At 48.6% G+C, this 16637-nt stretch overlaps 1 protein-coding gene and 1 long non-coding RNA gene across 2 annotated transcripts; one reads left to right on the top strand and one right to left on the bottom strand.

Moving 5' to 3' along the window:
* Window positions 1-2066: 2066 nt before the first annotated feature.
* Window positions 2067-5801, bottom strand: LOC148053184 (uncharacterized). The gene is made up of 3 exons (XR_015708209.1): window positions 5663-5801; window positions 3921-4088; window positions 2067-3195 (listed from the first exon to the last, which is right to left on the bottom strand). It is a non-coding gene; the product is annotated as an uncharacterized LOC148053184 (long non-coding RNA).
* A 3591-nt stretch (window positions 5802-9392) lies between these two features.
* H3-3A (H3.3 histone A) lies at window positions 9393-16191 on the top strand. Its single transcript, XM_087774647.1, has 4 exons — window positions 9393-9546; window positions 10989-11143; window positions 12639-12792; window positions 15547-16191. Exons 2-4 carry the CDS (start codon window positions 11016-11018, stop codon window positions 15673-15675), a joined length of 411 nt encoding a protein of 136 aa, XP_087630773.1. The 5' UTR covers window positions 9393-9546; window positions 10989-11015; the 3' UTR covers window positions 15676-16191.
* The last annotated feature ends 446 nt before the right edge of the window (window positions 16192-16637 follow it).

Below are 16637 nucleotides of genomic sequence, written 5' to 3'. Positions count from 1 at the left end.
TTACCTTCTACTGCTTGTTTGTTTGTTTTGGTGGGTTTTGAGCTACTGGGGGATCAAGCTCGTCTCTGCAAGCCCAACTGCCTGACTCTTTCTTTAGAATTCAAAAACAGAAGATGAGATTTTGATGTTATCATCTATCTGCAGGGATTTGGGGCTTTTGCTAAAGCTCCCAAGAGTCACTTGTTAAACTGAAGAGGGAATTTTATCAGCAACTGGCTAAGACACAAATCATTTGTGAAGAACTGGTGCTGCCTGACCACTTCTTCTCGTACACCAAGGATCACTGGGCTCCTTTAAAGCAGCTGGGCCCCATGAAAGTGGCTTTGCAGTGCTCGCAAAGGGAGCGAGGCTTGGCAGGCACTGTTTGATCAGAAGGAACTACCTATTGCCACATCGCTCCTTGGCACCCTCGCTTCCGGCTCTCTTCTCTATCACGAGAGATGTGTGGTCAGAGTGTGTTTGGGAGCCAGGAACTTGTAATTATGGCTCTAACACCATCATCTTTGTGACATGAAAGCAGGTATGTGGGCATTTTTAAAGAATTTTTTTAAAATAGCCTCTAGTTGGGGTGCCCACATCTGGGTATGTAGTCAAAGGCATACTAGGCCTGATTTTCAGAAGTCGTAAATACCTGTGAATCCTTTTATTCTCAGCTGGGATTGTAGATACTCAACAATGAGTAGTCAGGGCAAATTAGTTATTCTTTTAGAAGGCTTGAACGTGAATTGTGTCACATAAGTTTCTAAGCATTAGGAAACTAATGAGCAGCACTAACATTAAGCACTATTCTTAATAGCAACTGCAGTTTTCACATTGAGATGCCTTATGAGATGTGGATTTGAGAAGAGGAGGAGCAGAAATGAAGAAAAATTATCTAAAAATGTGGTACAGTAAAGTATAGTCTACAGAGTGTGTGACTTACAAAGAACGTTGGGAAAATAGGAAGCTTTCATTTCTTTAAAAAAAAAAAACCCCAAACTCTGTAAACTTGTAAGACTGAAAATAACTTAATGTTCTTTGCTGTTGCTTTAAAATATACTGTCTGCCACTCCATCTTCTCTTTCCCTTTTCTGCTCTCAGGAGACTAGTTCTCCAGAAAGTGGGGTTTGAGATTTGGGAGTACTTGTTAAGAAAGATGGGATATGGTAGAACACTTTACAACTGTGTTAGGGTCAGACCTCAGAATCATATTTTCACTTCTGAGACCCTTCCTCAGCTGACTTTCACAAATGAGGCTTGTGAAGCATCGGTGCCATTTGAAGACAATCTTACTCTTGTGCTTTTACAAGGAAGAAACAGATCTATTTTGAAAGTAACCAGTCTACAGAATATTGTTCCAAATAAATTATGATATCAGTCATCATACCTGATGTTTTGGTCTGCTGTTTGCTGTTGGAGCCCGAGTACTGTGGTCTGTGCTGTTTGCATTGTTCTAAAGTATGTCTGAGTTTCACTCTGACTGCTATCCCCAGGGCCCTCATGAAGAACGGATTCATATCTCATGAGATTACCCCACTGAGCAAAGAAATGAAATAAATAATATTACTTTTTTAGTTCTGTCAAGTACAGTAGCTCATAGAGCCTTTCAAGGCAGTGTCAGCATGGGTTAGATACTGCATCCGTGCATAAAAAGACATCCTTTACAAGAACAGCACTGCAAAATGAGGCCAATGTGAGCCTAATGGGTGGTGGAAAACAGTGAGCCTTTTTTTTTTCCCCCTCCCTAATGCAAGCCTGCAGGGGTTTATTTTCCAGCATGTGTGAGTCTTGGGGCAAATCAGCTTGCTGAAATTCTTCTACAACAGGAGCTCTGAGTAAATCACTGTAGTAGTAGGGATCTTATTTGGGAACCAATTAGAGCTTGTGCTGGTTGTTTCTCCTTGGCAACTTTAATGAATCTATCAACACAGAAGTACTAGGAAATAAAAGATTTTACGGTAGTCTCCATTAGGATGAAGCCCACAGGCTATCCAGTTCCTTCCACAGTACAATACAATGCTTCAAAAAGACAGAAAAGGTTGTTATGATAACTTAGTCATGTGTGAAGAACCAGGAGAGCTAAAATGAGTTTAATAATTTTATCGTACTGTAACTTTAGGAAGAAATATTCCCCAGAACAATTGCTCTTCCTTACACTGCAGAAAATCTTGCAAAAACCCACTTGAAATGTGTCTGTCAATGCAAACTAACTCAAACACGGTAAATTTCAAAATCTCGTATTATCATTACAGAGAATAAACTCCCTTTTCTTTTTATTTGTCCACCAGTCCTTTCACCCAGTGCCTTAGACATATTTTTATAATTGAATTTCACAGCATATCTCTGAAATACATTATGACATTTGATCCTATTTTATCTAAAAATCACAGATACTCCTTGTCGTATCATATAATTTCTGGTCTTTGGCAAAGCTGTGCAATAACCTCACAATTATCTGTTGTACCCTATCTGGTGCTAGGACTTAGCTTCTGTTTCAGTTAACCCTTTAGCGCACTCCAAACTGATAGAGTCTATTTAAGAAAAATAGCATAATGCTGTCCAGAGAAATGGAGGAAGAAAAGGAATAAACTTAGAGAAGTCAGTAAGAAGCTGAAGTGCTCTTGACAAGGGGAGGTCTGTAACCATGTAAACATGTAGTGCTATTTTTATTGTTATTGTCCTTTATCGTCGCATACATCGAAACAAATGAGAACATAATTATCCAATATTAAGCACGTGAATCATGCAAAATGAAAACATAACATAAAATAAAGCATGGCTGTTTAAAAAGCTACCTATGTTTCCGTTTAGGATTTTTCTAGTGTCAGTAGAATAGGAATACTGCTTTTTTGGTGCAATATTTCAAGTCCTGTTTCCACCTTAAGATGATGAACTGTTGCATACAAGCCCTTCAAAGCTGATAAGAAAAAATTGAGACTGTGGTTACAGCTAAAATGCATCTTATGTACCTGGAACTGTTCTTAGCTGTGTATCAGGCAATTAAAGATATTTTTAACTTCCCATCTTTAAAAGGCAATGGACTTGATTTTTTTTTTTCAATATAAAAAGGATATTAAAATATTAAGCATAGGTAAAAGACTATTATAAATGAAACAAATAAGCAAACGAGAGGAATACGAGCGGAGCTTCAGGATGTCGTTCTAGGGTGGTCTTACAGGGTTTTTTTCTAGCACTCTTTCCACCAGAAGAAACTCGCTAGACCATGGAAAAGAAAGAATTAGCGCTATTTTATGTAATGCTGTTTACTCTCTCATGTTCTGTAGGACCTCATTAGAAGGATGAGAGATGAGTTCCAGAAGTCCATGTATGTTAATAATAGGCAATACAAATGAGATTATAATAAGAGAATCCTGGATGATACACAGGGAATTAGAGCCAGGAGCCCATATATAAAAGCAGGCATGTACCCAGTGAAACTAAGCGCTTGGTAAGTCTTTGCAGGAGAGGAACCACAAAGGTGGAGGCTGAGTCAGACTCATCAAGCCTCCTAAAAATTAGTGGTAATCCAAAAAGAGAAGCAAAATCCAGGAATCCTGAATCTTATTCACTAAGCTATTGCAGGCTTATTTTCACTCTCTTAGAACTTTGTCCTTGAAATTCCTTTTGGGAGAAATTTTCATTGAAACAGTTCAAATTGAAAAAAAAAAGAGGTTGGAGGAAAAAAAATACCAAAACAGATTTACTGCTCTTGGGTTATGACATTTTAGAAAAAATGCAGTTTGTCTCCAAAATAGATTGTTCTGAATCCCCTGCACATATGTGATGCTCAAAGTGTGAAAAGAAGTACCTTTGACAGGACTGATAATTTTGCATTTTAAAGTAGCTGTCTCTTTTAAGCTTTCCTAAAGAACCCAGGAATTCCAAGAATTTTTTCATGTGGCACATGTACTCTTTCCTTATTATTTAAACAGGGGGCTTACCTTAGGGATCAATCTTCAGGGAGACACTTCAGCATGTGTAAATTTAAGAGTACGTATCTTCCATTGAAGTCCATGGAGCTTGAGAGGTGCTTAAAAGTAAACGTGTTTAAGAGTTTTCTTTAAACAGCAAGGCCATAATGTCTACTATATGTGAAGTATTTTCGAGAACTGCAAAAGGCAGAACAGATGATTAAAAGACCCAATGAAAATAGATGAAAGAGAGGAAAAAGCTGTGTCTACTACTATTACACAACAACTTATCTGCGTTTCCAGTAGGTGCCAATCTCTAAAGATAAGTGTACTATACAGCTGCTAGTTTTGGCCGGTATATTTTTTGCCTATATATTGACAGAGAGTATAAATAATACGAACGATAGAGATGTGCGCTGTGTGGGGTAATAGGCAATCCAGCATATCGGACAACTGTGCATTACAATGGCTGCAATTACAATGCTGTAATTTCTGTGGTGTACAAAGTCATGACACAGAAGACTTCAAAACAAATAATAACAGAAAACTATTTACACAGAGACAAAATGATTGTAAATCATTTTGACGTTTTAAATGACATGTACTTTCCTTCCTAAGTGCCAGTGATTCCTACCCCTAGTAACTTCCTAGTAAAAACGCTGGAAATAGTGTATTTTCATCTTTCATGTAGATGATTATTTAGGAATACATTTAAATCCACACCAAAATGTACTGTTAACGCAAAATTAGGGTTACAAATGTTTTCCTTCTGCCGAAATACATCTTAAGAGGAGGATAGTTTAAAAACTTGTGAGCATTTTGTACTGACATTTTACTTTAATTTCCAGGAGAAGCTGTAACTGTACAGCAGCCACAGCCAGAAACTGGGTGACAGGCTAGCCAGGACTGGAGTGAGGATGAAGCAACACTGGGCTGGACTTTTAAGGATGGAGATTGGACTTGGCTAGGAAAGGCTATCACACCTGGGAGCTGCAGAAGGAAACACAGCAGGTATGGGACTGAGACTGGCTGAAAACCTAGGAGAAGGTAGGAACGGTTTGGCGTGAAAATCAAGAGGATGAAAGGTGGGGATAGGGTCAAGGAGAAAGGTGGTGAAAAATGAAACTGCCTGAGGAAATACATTGAATCAAGGAGGGTCTGTAGGGAATATGAAATCGTAAAATGGCCGGCAGGCTGGGAGCTCGGACAGGGAATAGGAGTGAGGATGCAGAGCTTGAGTGCAAAGGGTGGTTGGAGGTTTGAGGAGAGAGATGGATCTGAAGGAGAACAGGAAGGGAAAATTGGGTCAAGGAGGAGATACATGGAAGTAGGAGTCAAGTGAGTGTTGTAGACCAAGAAAGCCAGTCTTTTATACTCCTTCCTTCCCTGGAATGTCTGAGTAGCTTTTTGCATAAAATGAATAAGAACCCCAACTTCCCCTGGGTAATAAGAAGGGACCTTTCTCTATTTGTTGAGTTGGAACTAGACTAAGTTGTTTGGATTTTTAGTTTGTGCTCTTGGCGGGGGGGGGGGGGATAGGAAATAAATATTTTTTCTTTGATCAGTGTTGTGGTTTAACCCAGCAAGCAGCTAAACACCACACAGCCGTTTGCTCACTCCCCCCAGTGGGATGGGGGAAAGAATCGGGAGAAAAAAAAAAGTAAAACTCATGGGTTGAGATAAAGACAATTTAATAGGACAGAAAAGAAAGGGAAAATAATAATATGATAAAAGAGTATGCAAAACAAGTGATGCACAATGCAATTGCTCACCACCCGCTGACCGATGCCCATCCAGTTCCTGAGCAGTGGACCCTCGGTCAGCTTTTCCCCCAGCTTTATATGCTGGGCATGACGTCATACGGTGTGAGATATCCCTTTGGCCAGTTGGGGTCAGCTGTCCCAGCCGCGTCCCCTCCCAGCGTCTTGTGCCCCCCCAGGCTGCTCGCTGGCGGGGTGGGGTGAGGGGCAGGAAAGGCCTTGACTCTGTGCAAGCACTGCTCAGCAGTAACTAAAACATCCCTGGGTTATCAACCTTATTCTCATCCTAAATCCAAAACACAGCACTGTTACCAGCCACTAGAAAGAAAATTAACTCTATCCCAGCCAAAACCAGGACAATCAGAGACTGTTTGGAGTTTGGTGATAAAACAAACTGTGAATGTCTCTTGTAATGGAAAATCTTTTTCAAATGTTTCTGAAAGATACCTACGATGTTGCTTAAAAACAATCATACTGTGGACTCGCTTGTTCTCCTTTGTCCGGATAACCTCAAAAAAGGCACACTTCATCTACTCCGCTGTGTTTTGTTCTGGGGCTTGTAATCTGTGGTGTTGCAGAGGGAAGCAGCTGTTTGTGGATCTTCATGCAGCCTGCGATGTTGCTGGGGTTGATCTGTTAGCTCTTTGGCCAACCGGGCCAGTGCCTTAGACTGGCATTTGAAGCTGACTAGGAACCATTTGAAGGACTTGAGCTTGAAGCCTTTGCTCCAAAGCAACATTTTTTTTTTTTCAGTAACAATTTTGAAACAGTATTTTCATCTTGATACAGTGAGTTGCAACCCAGCCTGACATGAAAAAAGCCCTGTGTTTCTCTTGGGCAGAGTCTCCTGTGCAAGATGAGACAGAGTTTCCCAAAAAGGTGAAGGTGAAAGGGAGTTATTTTGGAAAATGTATGCTACTCAGACAGCCAAAATGAGTATGGGCTGTGGGAGTCTGCCTCTCTTTGCTGGCTGATGGCTGTGCACGTCCTGTGAAAGGCGCTAAAAACATCTCAGACAACTTCTGATTTGAACGTTCCTCTTTTCCATCCGGTATCACTTGAGTCGTCCGCTCTGGACCAGCTGTTTTCCATCCTAATCTTATTTCCCGTCGCAATCTGGACGCGTTCGCAGCGGCGGTGGTTACGCTGGGTGAGGATGAAGTGCTGCAGTTGTCCTTGGCGTGTTATTGTCGGCTAAACCGGTGGAATCTCATTAGGTTAGATTTCTTCACGGTCGCTTACAGACGCTGAAGGGTGGAAGATCCCTGTGGTCTGCAGAGATAAAGGCCTTCGGAAAGGAGGAGCGAGTGCTTATCAGCGCTGCCAGTGAAAGAAGAACGTCTGGAGTCGTCTTCATGTTGGGCCAGCTCTTTCCGCAGTGTCCTGTTGGCACACAAGTAGCGTTTGTGGTAAAGCTGGAAGGGCTGCCCCAGGGTCGTACCTGTTCCCACAGCCCTGGAAAAGCAGGTTTTTAATGGCGTTAGTCAACAAGGATGAAAGGAAGGGTGCAAGAGTTGATAATATTGGAATAGTTTCTCCTTGTTCGGGCTTTTCGTCGGGTTCAGTGCAGGGGGTCAACAGAGAGCCCCCCTTGTGCCGCCCGCCCTATCTGTTAGGGTTCCAGGTCGGTCAGAAGTGCCGGCGGCGGGGCGGGCAGCAGCGGTGGAGTCCTGGGGGGGAGGTAAAGGCGTGCGCGGTGCCCCGTTTCCCGGGGGAGAACACTGCGCTTCGCGGCGGGGGAAGGGGCCGAGCGGGCGGCGCCGGGGCCGGGACAGCGACAGCGACAGCCCCCGCCCCGCCCCCGCCGCCACGTCACGGAATTCCAGGGCGCTCCCGCCAATGGCGGCGCCGGGCCGGCGGCAGAGGGCGCCGCGCCAGCGAGGCGGGCGCTCGAGCGGGGAAGGTTGGGCGGGCGCGCGGGCGGGCGGTTGGCCCCGTCAGCGGCGGCCCCGCGGCGGGGGACGGAGCGCCGCGCTCCTCTCCTCCCCTCCGGTTCCCCCAGGTGACCCCGGGGCTGGGGCCCGCCCTGCCCGGGGGCCGCAGCCGGTGAGCGCGGCGGGGGCGGCTCCTCGCTGCGGGGAGGGCGCGGGGAGTCGCAGGGGAGCGGTGAAGGCACGGCTGCCTCCTCCTCGCGTCCGAGCGCCGTCGGAGTTAAGGCTGACAGGGGCAGTCTCTGAATTACTGATCTCCGGGCAGCTGCTTGCAGCTGGGAACCAGTGCTGCCGGCTTTTAACTTTTCCAGCTGCTCATTATGGGATGCGTGCGTTATGTCGGGAGCTGGTGCCAATTTCGGTGCCTGGCTTTTAGGCTTTGCAGCGTATTTGCAAATACTCCATTGTACAATACCATACAGCCTAGAGTTCTCTCGCTGGCTGTCCAGTAAGGTGCTGTTCCCTCATAAGATACTATCCATAGATTAATTACTCCGCTAATTATCCTGTAAGTGTACTTAAAATCCTCTGTAGTTTCTTTTTCCTGGCTGCCACCTCTCATAAACTCACCTCAGGGCCAGAGGTGTATGGCTGGTACGTCCACACCAGTCGGTGCGGTGCAGCCTGTCGTGTTTAGTTGAGGACCAAAGCAGCCTGTATCTATTTTAGCAGGGTGTTCTGCCCGCGATAACGCTCTTTTCCTCCTTGGTTAGCCCCAGGCGAATCGCTCTGCTCACATGGCTCAACTACTGCTGCTGCTGGAGGTAGCTTGGATGTCTCTGCACAGAAATGCATTGCATCATCGCCCGTAATAAAGATTTTGCAAATCAAATACGGCTCCTTCGCGTACCTAAATGATTCTATGATTAAATGACAGACAAGATGGTGGCACCAGTTTGTGCGAGTGCAGAATTTCACTCTGTAGTTGAAATGTTAAGAAAATTGCAAGCGGCTGTCCAGTCGTAGTAGAGGTTACGTTCCCATAGGGCGTTTTGGTTTTGACGTTAACAGAAACTAGAGTAAGAGTGAATTTTCCCGTTAAACAACATGGCAGCTGATACAACTGGATGGGATCCGCTGGCGATGCAGTGCTAAATTGACAGTGGCTTTTCTAATAGCTGCGTTTCGAACTTGAAGCAGTTTGGCGGCGGTGATGCGGGGGGTGAGACCCCTCTTCCTTCCCAGGCCTCAGGGTTCCCCCGTGACCCGAGGCGCCTGCGGTTCGCGCCCCAGTTGGGACGGGGTCCACTCCCGCCGCTCAGCTCCCGCTTCGCAGAAGGAGGCGAAGGGCGCTTCCGCGGCAGATCCTCGCCGGGGTGGCCCCGCCGGGCCTGCTGACCCTGAGAATGTTGGCGTCGCTTCTGTGTTAAAAAGAAGAAAAAGCAAACCAAAAAACCGAGAATCCCCACCCAGACCCAGTCGGGCGGACTCGGGGGGGGGGGGTGAGGGGGTGCCCTGTGCTGCGGTGGGGGTTGGAGCGAGTGGCGGGGCACCGGCCGGGCGGGGCGGGAGGGGAGGCGAGGCGAGGGCCGGCGGCCCGGGGTGCCGGGCTCGGAAGGGGGGGGGTCGTTGGCCCGGCCGTTGGCCTCGCGCGCCCCCGGCCCGCGGGGAGGGGGGGGGGGGGCGGGGGAGGGAATCCCCCTCGCGCGCGCGGCGTGCCTTTTGTGTTTGTACACACGGCGCCGAGGGAGGGGGCGGGGCCGGGGGCGGGGCCGCGCCTTCCCTCCATTGTGCTCCATTGGCGGGCGGGCGGGGCCGGGGCGGAGCCGCGCGCGGGGCCGGCCCTCCCGAGTCAGCCATCTTTCAATTGTGCTCCCGGCCGCCGCCGCCGCCGCCAGCAGCAGCAGCAGCAGCCGCCGCAGCAGCAGCCTCGGCTCCGGCTCCTCCTCACGCCCGCCCTCCCTCCGCCCGCCCGCCCGCCCTCCTTCCCTCCCGCACGGCAGCCGCGCTCGCCCAGCGGACGGGGTAAGTCTGGCGCCGCGCCCGCCGTCCCCCGCGCCCCGCCGCCCCCCGCCGCCCCCCCCGGACCCTCCCCACAAACTTTTGGGGGGCCCGGGAGGCGGTGGCGCCCCCCGCTTCCCCTTCCCCGCGCCGCCTTCCCGGCGCAGCCGGAGCGGCTCCCTCCGCCGGCACCCCCGGCCCCGCTTCGCGCGGTCGTTGCCCCCCTCTGCTCCCCTCGCCCCCGCTCCAAACCCCCACCAGCCGCCTCCCCAGCCCCTTAGCTGCCTCCTCAGCCCGGCGGCCCCCGGATCGGGGCTGGGAAGCGGCCGCAAAGAGGAGCCGCTCGCCAGCCCAGGGTAACTCTCCTGCCTTCCTTCCCCTGCTCCCCACAGTTGTTGCTCAGCTTCACCATCTTGTCTCTTTTCTCTGGTCACCGACCATATTTTTTTTCCTATTGCATAAAAAACAATAAAAAGGGAAAGAAATTCGCCGAAGGAACGACCCAAACCCAACGCAATTTTTTGGTTTTCGAGTGCAAACTTTTCCGCTGCCTCCCCCTTCATCTGCACCCACATGGTTTGGAGTTCCCTGCGATTTTTTGGGCGTTATTTTTTGCAATTTATTTTTTCCTCCTTTGCAAAAGGACTAGGGCTGCATTTCGTGATTGTTTCCATTTTGTTCTGGGTCTGGGAGATGAGTTTGCCTGTGAGAGGCGCTTGGGAGCGAGGCGGCTTTGGGGAAGCAGTTACACGGAAAGAGAAAGACGGCACCCAAAAACCACCCCCACCCCCCCCCAAAAAAAAAAAAAAAAGAAAAGTTTGTTGCTTTCTCGCACTTTATCCGGACCCTTTCCTTTTTGCGCGATAAAGGCCGGGTTGCCGGCGGTTGCCGGCGGGTCGGGGAGCGCCGGCGGGCGGCGGCGAGGGCCGGGCGGGCGGGCGGAGGGTCGGCGGGGGCTGCCGCTCCGCTCGCAGCCGCTCCGCCGTGTCGGAGGAGGTCTGGGGCGGGGGGGAGCGGCGGGGCGAGTGCCGGCCCCCCGATGTTGGCCGGGCCGGATTTGCCAGCACTTCGCAGGTGCCGGGCGGCGGGGAGGCGGCAGCCGCCTCTCCGCGCCTGCGGGCGGGCGACTCGCTCGGCTTCGGCCGCCGCCGCCTCGCTATTGAATTCGTGGGCAAAAAAAACGGATTTTAATATTCTGCGATCGGCAGACGTTTAATTTTTTTGTGGTGTGTGGTTGGTTTTTTTTTTTTTTTTTTTTTTTTTCCCCGTTGGCGAAGGGAGGCGTTAGGCGGCCGCGGGCCCCGTGGCTAACGGCTGGCCCCGCCGTTCAGCGGCCGCGGGCAGGGGCGCCGTGCGGGGGGCCGGGGGGGCGGCTGGCTCGCTGCGGGGCAGCCGTACGCTGAGCGGGGCGGCCGGACACCCCCCCGTCCCCTCTCTCCTTCCCTCCCTCCTTCCCCCCCGGGCAGGTGTAAGGCAGCGACGTCGGCAGGAGCATGGCCCGCACCAAGCAGACCGCCCGCAAGTCCACCGGCGGCAAGGCGCCCCGCAAGCAGCTGGCCACCAAAGCCGCCCGCAAGAGCGCGCCCTCTACTGGCGGGGTGAAGAAGCCGCACCGCTACAGGTAACGCAGCGCCGCGCACCGGCGGCACCGGGCCGGTACCGCCGGCACCCCCCGCCCCCCCCCCCCGCCCCCGCGGGGCCGGGGGGGGGCTTCTCCCCGCCGCTCCTGCCGCCGTGCGCTCCGCCGGCCCCCGGGGCCGACCGCCGGGGCCGCTCCCCCGCCTGCCGCAAAAAAAAACCCAAAACCAAACCATAAATACCCAGCGCGGGCATCGCCCCGGTATTTGCCATTAACCCCTTTCCGGGGCGTTCCGGTACTGGCGCCTAAAAAAAAAAAAAAAATCAACACCCTCCCCTACGGTGAACGCGTCTCTGCCATTTTTTTTAATTTTTTTTTTTTTTTTTTAACTTCTGGTTGTTTAAATGCTGCAGCAGGGCTGTGCCGCCGCGAAGTTTATTGTTACCGGCGTGTCTTAATTTACTTGTAGGGTCTGCTCCCTCCTCGCCGCTCTTCGGGCGCCGGCGGCCGCGCCGGGGCGGGGATCGGCCGCGAGAGGGCGCGAGGCGCCCACGGACGCGCGGGGCCTCCCCCACCGGCCGCGCGTCCGCTTGTCCCAGAGGCAGGCGCTTGTGCGCGGGAGGAGGCGGCCTGCGATGAGCAGTGGATCTTTTTTTTTTTTTTTCTTGGACAATCCGCTAATAACGACGTTTTCCATCCCGGGGAAGTCTTTGCTCCGGAATGGTGACGGTCGTGCTTCCGCTTGGAGGGCGATCTTGGGCTAGGCGTACGTATTCCTTAGGGGAAAAAGTGGATTGGGAAGGAGAAGCGGCTTGGAAATAGCGAACTTGATCGAAAAGTCTGTTGCTGTAGGTGTGAGGCGGAATGGATAGTCTAGGAGACAGGTCATAAAGTTGGAGTTGGAAAATACAAAGTTTCCACCAAAATAAATGCGGTATTGATTTGGGGCTTTGTGTCTGCAGAAGTACCTTGTTTATCGGAATTTGTCATTCTGACACCGAAACTAATACAAGGAAATACACTAGATGCTTTGTACTGATCGTGTCACACGAAACATAAATTCTGTTAGTCCTGCGAATGTTGACAGCGACTTACATCAGTAGGGAAGAAGAACCAGATTCCCCTTAAAATCGTGTTTGCCGGTCAGGCTAATCGCTAGGAGGGGACCTGTGGTAGAGCTGACCCAGCTCACCGACGGCAGCGTTGCGGTTTGCCACGTCCGCACCGAGCTGCGTTAGTGCCGGTTAGCGAACCTGTGCTGTCCGCCTCTTCTCTCGGCGAAGTCAGGGCCTCGCCTCTCTGCCTGGGGGATCCCTGGTGAGGCCGGTGGAAGTTTGCACAGGTTGATGGTGAGACACCGGCGACCCTTTGCCAGGGAAACTGGTTTTGTATGGTAAACGCTGGGAGTCTTCTAGTGAAAGCAGAACGTGTATGGTGCTTCGTTTAGTTTAGACGATGAACCCATATTTTTAAGGTGATGTAGAACGTGTTTTGAATACTAATTCTTTTTTTTTTTTTAATCATTTAATTTTAAAAGGCCGGGTACCGTGGCTCTCCGTGAAATCAGACGCTATCAAAAGTCCACCGAACTTTTGATCCGCAAACTTCCCTTCCAGCGTCTGGTGCGCGAAATTGCTCAGGACTTCAAAACAGATCTGCGCTTCCAGAGCGCTGCCATCGGTGCTTTGCAGGTGAGCTGAGCGTCGCGAGGGGAACCCCCTGTCCGGGCGGCGGTCTGGGGGCGGGGGGTCCCGGGGGTCCCCCTGCCTGGCGGGGGTCGGTGCTGTGAGTGCTGTCACAGCCAGAACCCCCCCAAAACCCCCAAAACCTGGAGACTGAAGGGAAGGGAGGGCTCCGCCTCCCACCCCCATTGGCCAGGCTGTTTCTAGGGTTAGCCCCAGCTCCGCCTGATTGGTGGGCGGCCGCGGTGGGCGTGGCCCCTGGGGGGGGGGCGCTGATATTGGGGGATGCGCCCCTCAGCCTTCCCTCGCTCAGAGTGAACCTGGTGATGCCCTACAGATACCATAGGCTAAAATAACGCAGTGGCAGGTCAGCAGCTCCTTACAAAGGCTATAAATGTGGGTTTTCTGGGGGGGTTGCTTTTCTTTTTGTTTGTTTGGGGTTTTTTGTTTGTGATTTGTTGTTGGTTTTTTTTTTGGTTTTTTTTGTAGTCCCCACCCCCCAAAGTAATTGCACTTGACGGAACAGTGCATCTTATTAAGATGCTTCACATAAATCTGTTTCCCCTGTCCTTGAGCTTTGTTAGAGGCTTTGCCTCTGAAAGCTGTGCAGTCTGAGAGGACAGCGTTGTCATGTCAAGCGTGTGTCCAAATGGAGGTCTTGATGTCCTCGAATGCTCTTGAAAGAAAAACAGCTCGATAGGCCACATCTAAACACGGTTAGGGAAAAAAGTGCTTTTCTATGATGTAGTTGATGCTAAACACATAAATTTTTAAAATATGTTATTAGTTAAATAAGTTATTTAGAGTATATCGAGGGCAAAATATTGATTGCTCTTTCTGCCCAGAATTCCTGCATCAAAGTTAGGTCCCCTCCAAGACTGTGTCCTTGTCGCAGGAACGTTTCCCTCTCGTGATAGAAATACACTCATGATTAAAGATAGGTCCTTACTGTTCTTTTAGCTGTTGAAAGATTGTTCCAGAACCTGTCTGCAATTGTAGAGTATCTGATATCCAGGCAAAATTGTCTTTTTCTGGTTAATGACTTCCACTTGATAGGGACCAAAGCATATGCCGTGAGATGCTCTAAACTTGAGCATGTGCTTAGCTTCAGAAGGTGGCTGCGTGCATTTGCAAAGTTGCTGCTTTTGCTTTTAGTTGTTGTTCTGTCTCACTGCTGTGAGTGATTGTGGTAGTTTTTAAACCTTGGTGTCTTTTTATCAGGAACTGCTTATTAAAATTTAGTCAGTGGTTGGTATGTTTTCAGAAGGCTGGTTTTGGATTAAGGAGTTGTTGGTATAGAACTTGTGCATGTACTATTCCCAGTGCTTCTTGCTTGCATATTTGCAAAAAAACCCTCATAACCCCTTTAGTGCCATGTTGTTCGCGCCAGCATGGCTTATTTGGTGAAGTGTCTTAACTTTTCACGTAGTGATTTAGCAAAACTGTGTTAGGGGAACTTATGGTAGCCATATCCTGCTGGATACGGAATGACTTACTAATACTACAGTCCTCATCTGCGGTAGTAAATATTTTTCTTTCTTTGTATTAAATGCTCTGTGTTTTTTAAACAGGAACTTTGAACTTAGTAAGTTGATTTTGCAGTTCCTGGTAACAAAATGGTTCACACAAGCTGTTCCCTTGTGTGAACTTCTAGAACGGTGGAGCTCAACCTCCTTTCTGTAAGCAAGCCCCGTCGTTTCTGCCTTCTCACCCCCACCGTGTGCTGTGTCCTGGTCCACGTACTGGTCTGATGTTGGCGTGCCGAGATGCTTCCTAGGAGATTGTTAGGTGTTAGAATTCTGTATCAACCCCAAAATGTGTAAATGGTTACCATTGCTGTGCTGGGCTTGATAGCGGCTAACTTAACGTGAGCCAGAAGCGTAATTAGGTCCAACGCAGCATCTGTCTAACCCAGAATCCTGTCTGCGGTGGTTGAGTAACGGAGAAAACACTGTGGTCAGGGTTGTGGTTTTCCCAAGATAGGGCTTGTCCTTTGCCCTGTCTTTGCCAAGTGCCGACCCTGTGATTCTCACAGGTGTGAGGTGAGCACCTTCTGTGATCGGGGGGACTGTGGTGTGTGCCCCAGATAGACGGGGGTGCTTAGGCAGGAAGAAAGTACAGGACTAGGACAAGTGTCTGATGGTAATTCTCAGAGTGCTGTCCTGGTTTTGGTGATTCCAGGAGTTCCTGAGTGAAAGATGATGTCGTCTTACATCTAATAATTCTCAGTAGGTTTTTTCTGCTGATTTTTGACTTTTGAATGAAGCCACCTCTTCAGTATCCTATGGCAAGGAGCTGTGTGCCCGAACTGTGTGCTGTGAAGGAATACCTGCTGCTCTTTTCCCTAGCACCTGCCAATTTCACTTGATGCTCAATAGCTCTTCCTCTGGAAGAGGCAGCAGACGAGTCATTCAAATAGCGTAACCCAGCCTTTAAAAAGAGAGGTTCCTAAAAAAACTAACCTTTTGATCAGATAACCCCTTATCTTGTGAGAGCCCTGTCAGAACGTTGGTTCAGTTGTGTTCTGGAAGACGTCTTCACCGAATGGCAATAGTATGCCACTTTGACATGGGATATTATTTGGTGGTTTATAAGAAAAAGGAGGCTTTTATTTTTTGAGAATCTAAGACTTTCGATGTTTGCAAGTAATAAAGACAGAAGCCTAAACTTAATGCCATGTTACATTGTACTTTGAATTATTGTTATGTTTTTCCTAGTGCTCAGAGACTGAAAGTGCTCTTTAACTCTTCTCTTTTTCACTAGGAGGCAAGTGAAGCCTACTTGGTTGGCCTGTTTGAAGATACCAACCTGTGTGCTATCCATGCCAAACGTGTCACAATCATGCCAAAAGATATCCAGCTAGCACGCCGCATACGTGGAGAGCGTGCCTAAACTTCACTATGATGGGTTTGTCATTCTCAAAGCAAAATCTTCTTCCTGTTATCGGTAGTAATGAACGTTAGATATTTTTTCCATGGGGTTAAAAGGTACCTGAATATATGGTTGCAAATGGAAAAATAGGGGACAGAATTGGGTATTGGCAAGTTTTTTTCCATTTTCATTTGTGTGTGGATTTTTAATATAAACGAGGGGACATAAAACATCAATGCGGTCAAAAAAATGTTTCAGTGAACAAGTTTGAACAATTCAACTTTATAAAAAAAAAAAAATTATAAATAAACCTGTCAAATTTTTCTGGACAATGCCAGCATTTGGATTTTTTTAAACAAGTAAATTTCTTATCAATGGCAACTAAATGGTGTTTGTAGCATTTTTATCATACAGTAGATTCCATCCATTCACTATACTTTTCTAACTGAGTTGTCCTACATGCAAGTACATGTTTTTAATGTTGTCTGTCTTCTGTGCTGTTCCTGTAAGTTTGCTATTAAAATACATTAAATGATACCTGCTTTTAGTCTTGATTTTTAAATGCTACACGTGGGTTATATTTGATTAAAAAGTAATCAGCCTTCCCTTCCCTTTTTCTCTTCAATATATGACCTAAATACTTTACAGCAGATCTAGGAAACAAACACTGGGGATACTACCTTGGCTGACGTGTAGTGTATATGTGAGGGTTTTTTAAGAGTGTAAAATTTCTGTCCGCTCTGCCTGAAAGCAAGTTTGGTGAGTATATTACCGGGTAGAGTCTGGAACTGGACGAGCTCTCTAACTAAGCTATAGTGCTAAGAAAAAGCAGTTTCCTTGCTGTTTAGGTTCCTTTCTTCTTTGACTTAATGCTTAATTTGAAAGCATTTCTGATTTTCGTGGTTTGCTAGTACGGTATAAGTGGTGGGGTGTGGTGGTTTTGGGTTTTTTCTGGTGTGTTTTGGGTTTTTTTTTATTTTTTG

Source organism: Nipponia nippon, unplaced genomic scaffold, assembly GCF_047370975.1.
Source record: "Nipponia nippon isolate SJK-2023a ecotype South Korea unplaced genomic scaffold, ASM4737097v1 scaffold_4, whole genome shotgun sequence".
NCBI lineage: Eukaryota > Metazoa > Chordata > Aves > Pelecaniformes > Threskiornithidae > Nipponia > Nipponia nippon.
Note: the sequence above shows the minus strand (reverse complement) of the source record. Positions and strands in the feature narration are given on the sequence as shown.

Bases quoted from the DNA above. Each gene is read 5' to 3' on its own strand.
- H3-3A (XM_087774647.1), top strand. From the start codon at position 11,016: ATGGCCCGCACCAAGCAGACCGCCCGCAAGTCCACCGGCGGCAAGGCG. The intron at 11,144-12,638 runs GTAACGCAGCGC...TAATTTTAAAAG, and splicing joins AAGAAGCCGCACCGCTACAG to GCCGGGTACCGTGGCTCTCC. The intron at 12,793-15,546 runs GTGAGCTGAGCG...CTTTTTCACTAG, and splicing joins CTGCCATCGGTGCTTTGCAG to GAGGCAAGTGAAGCCTACTT.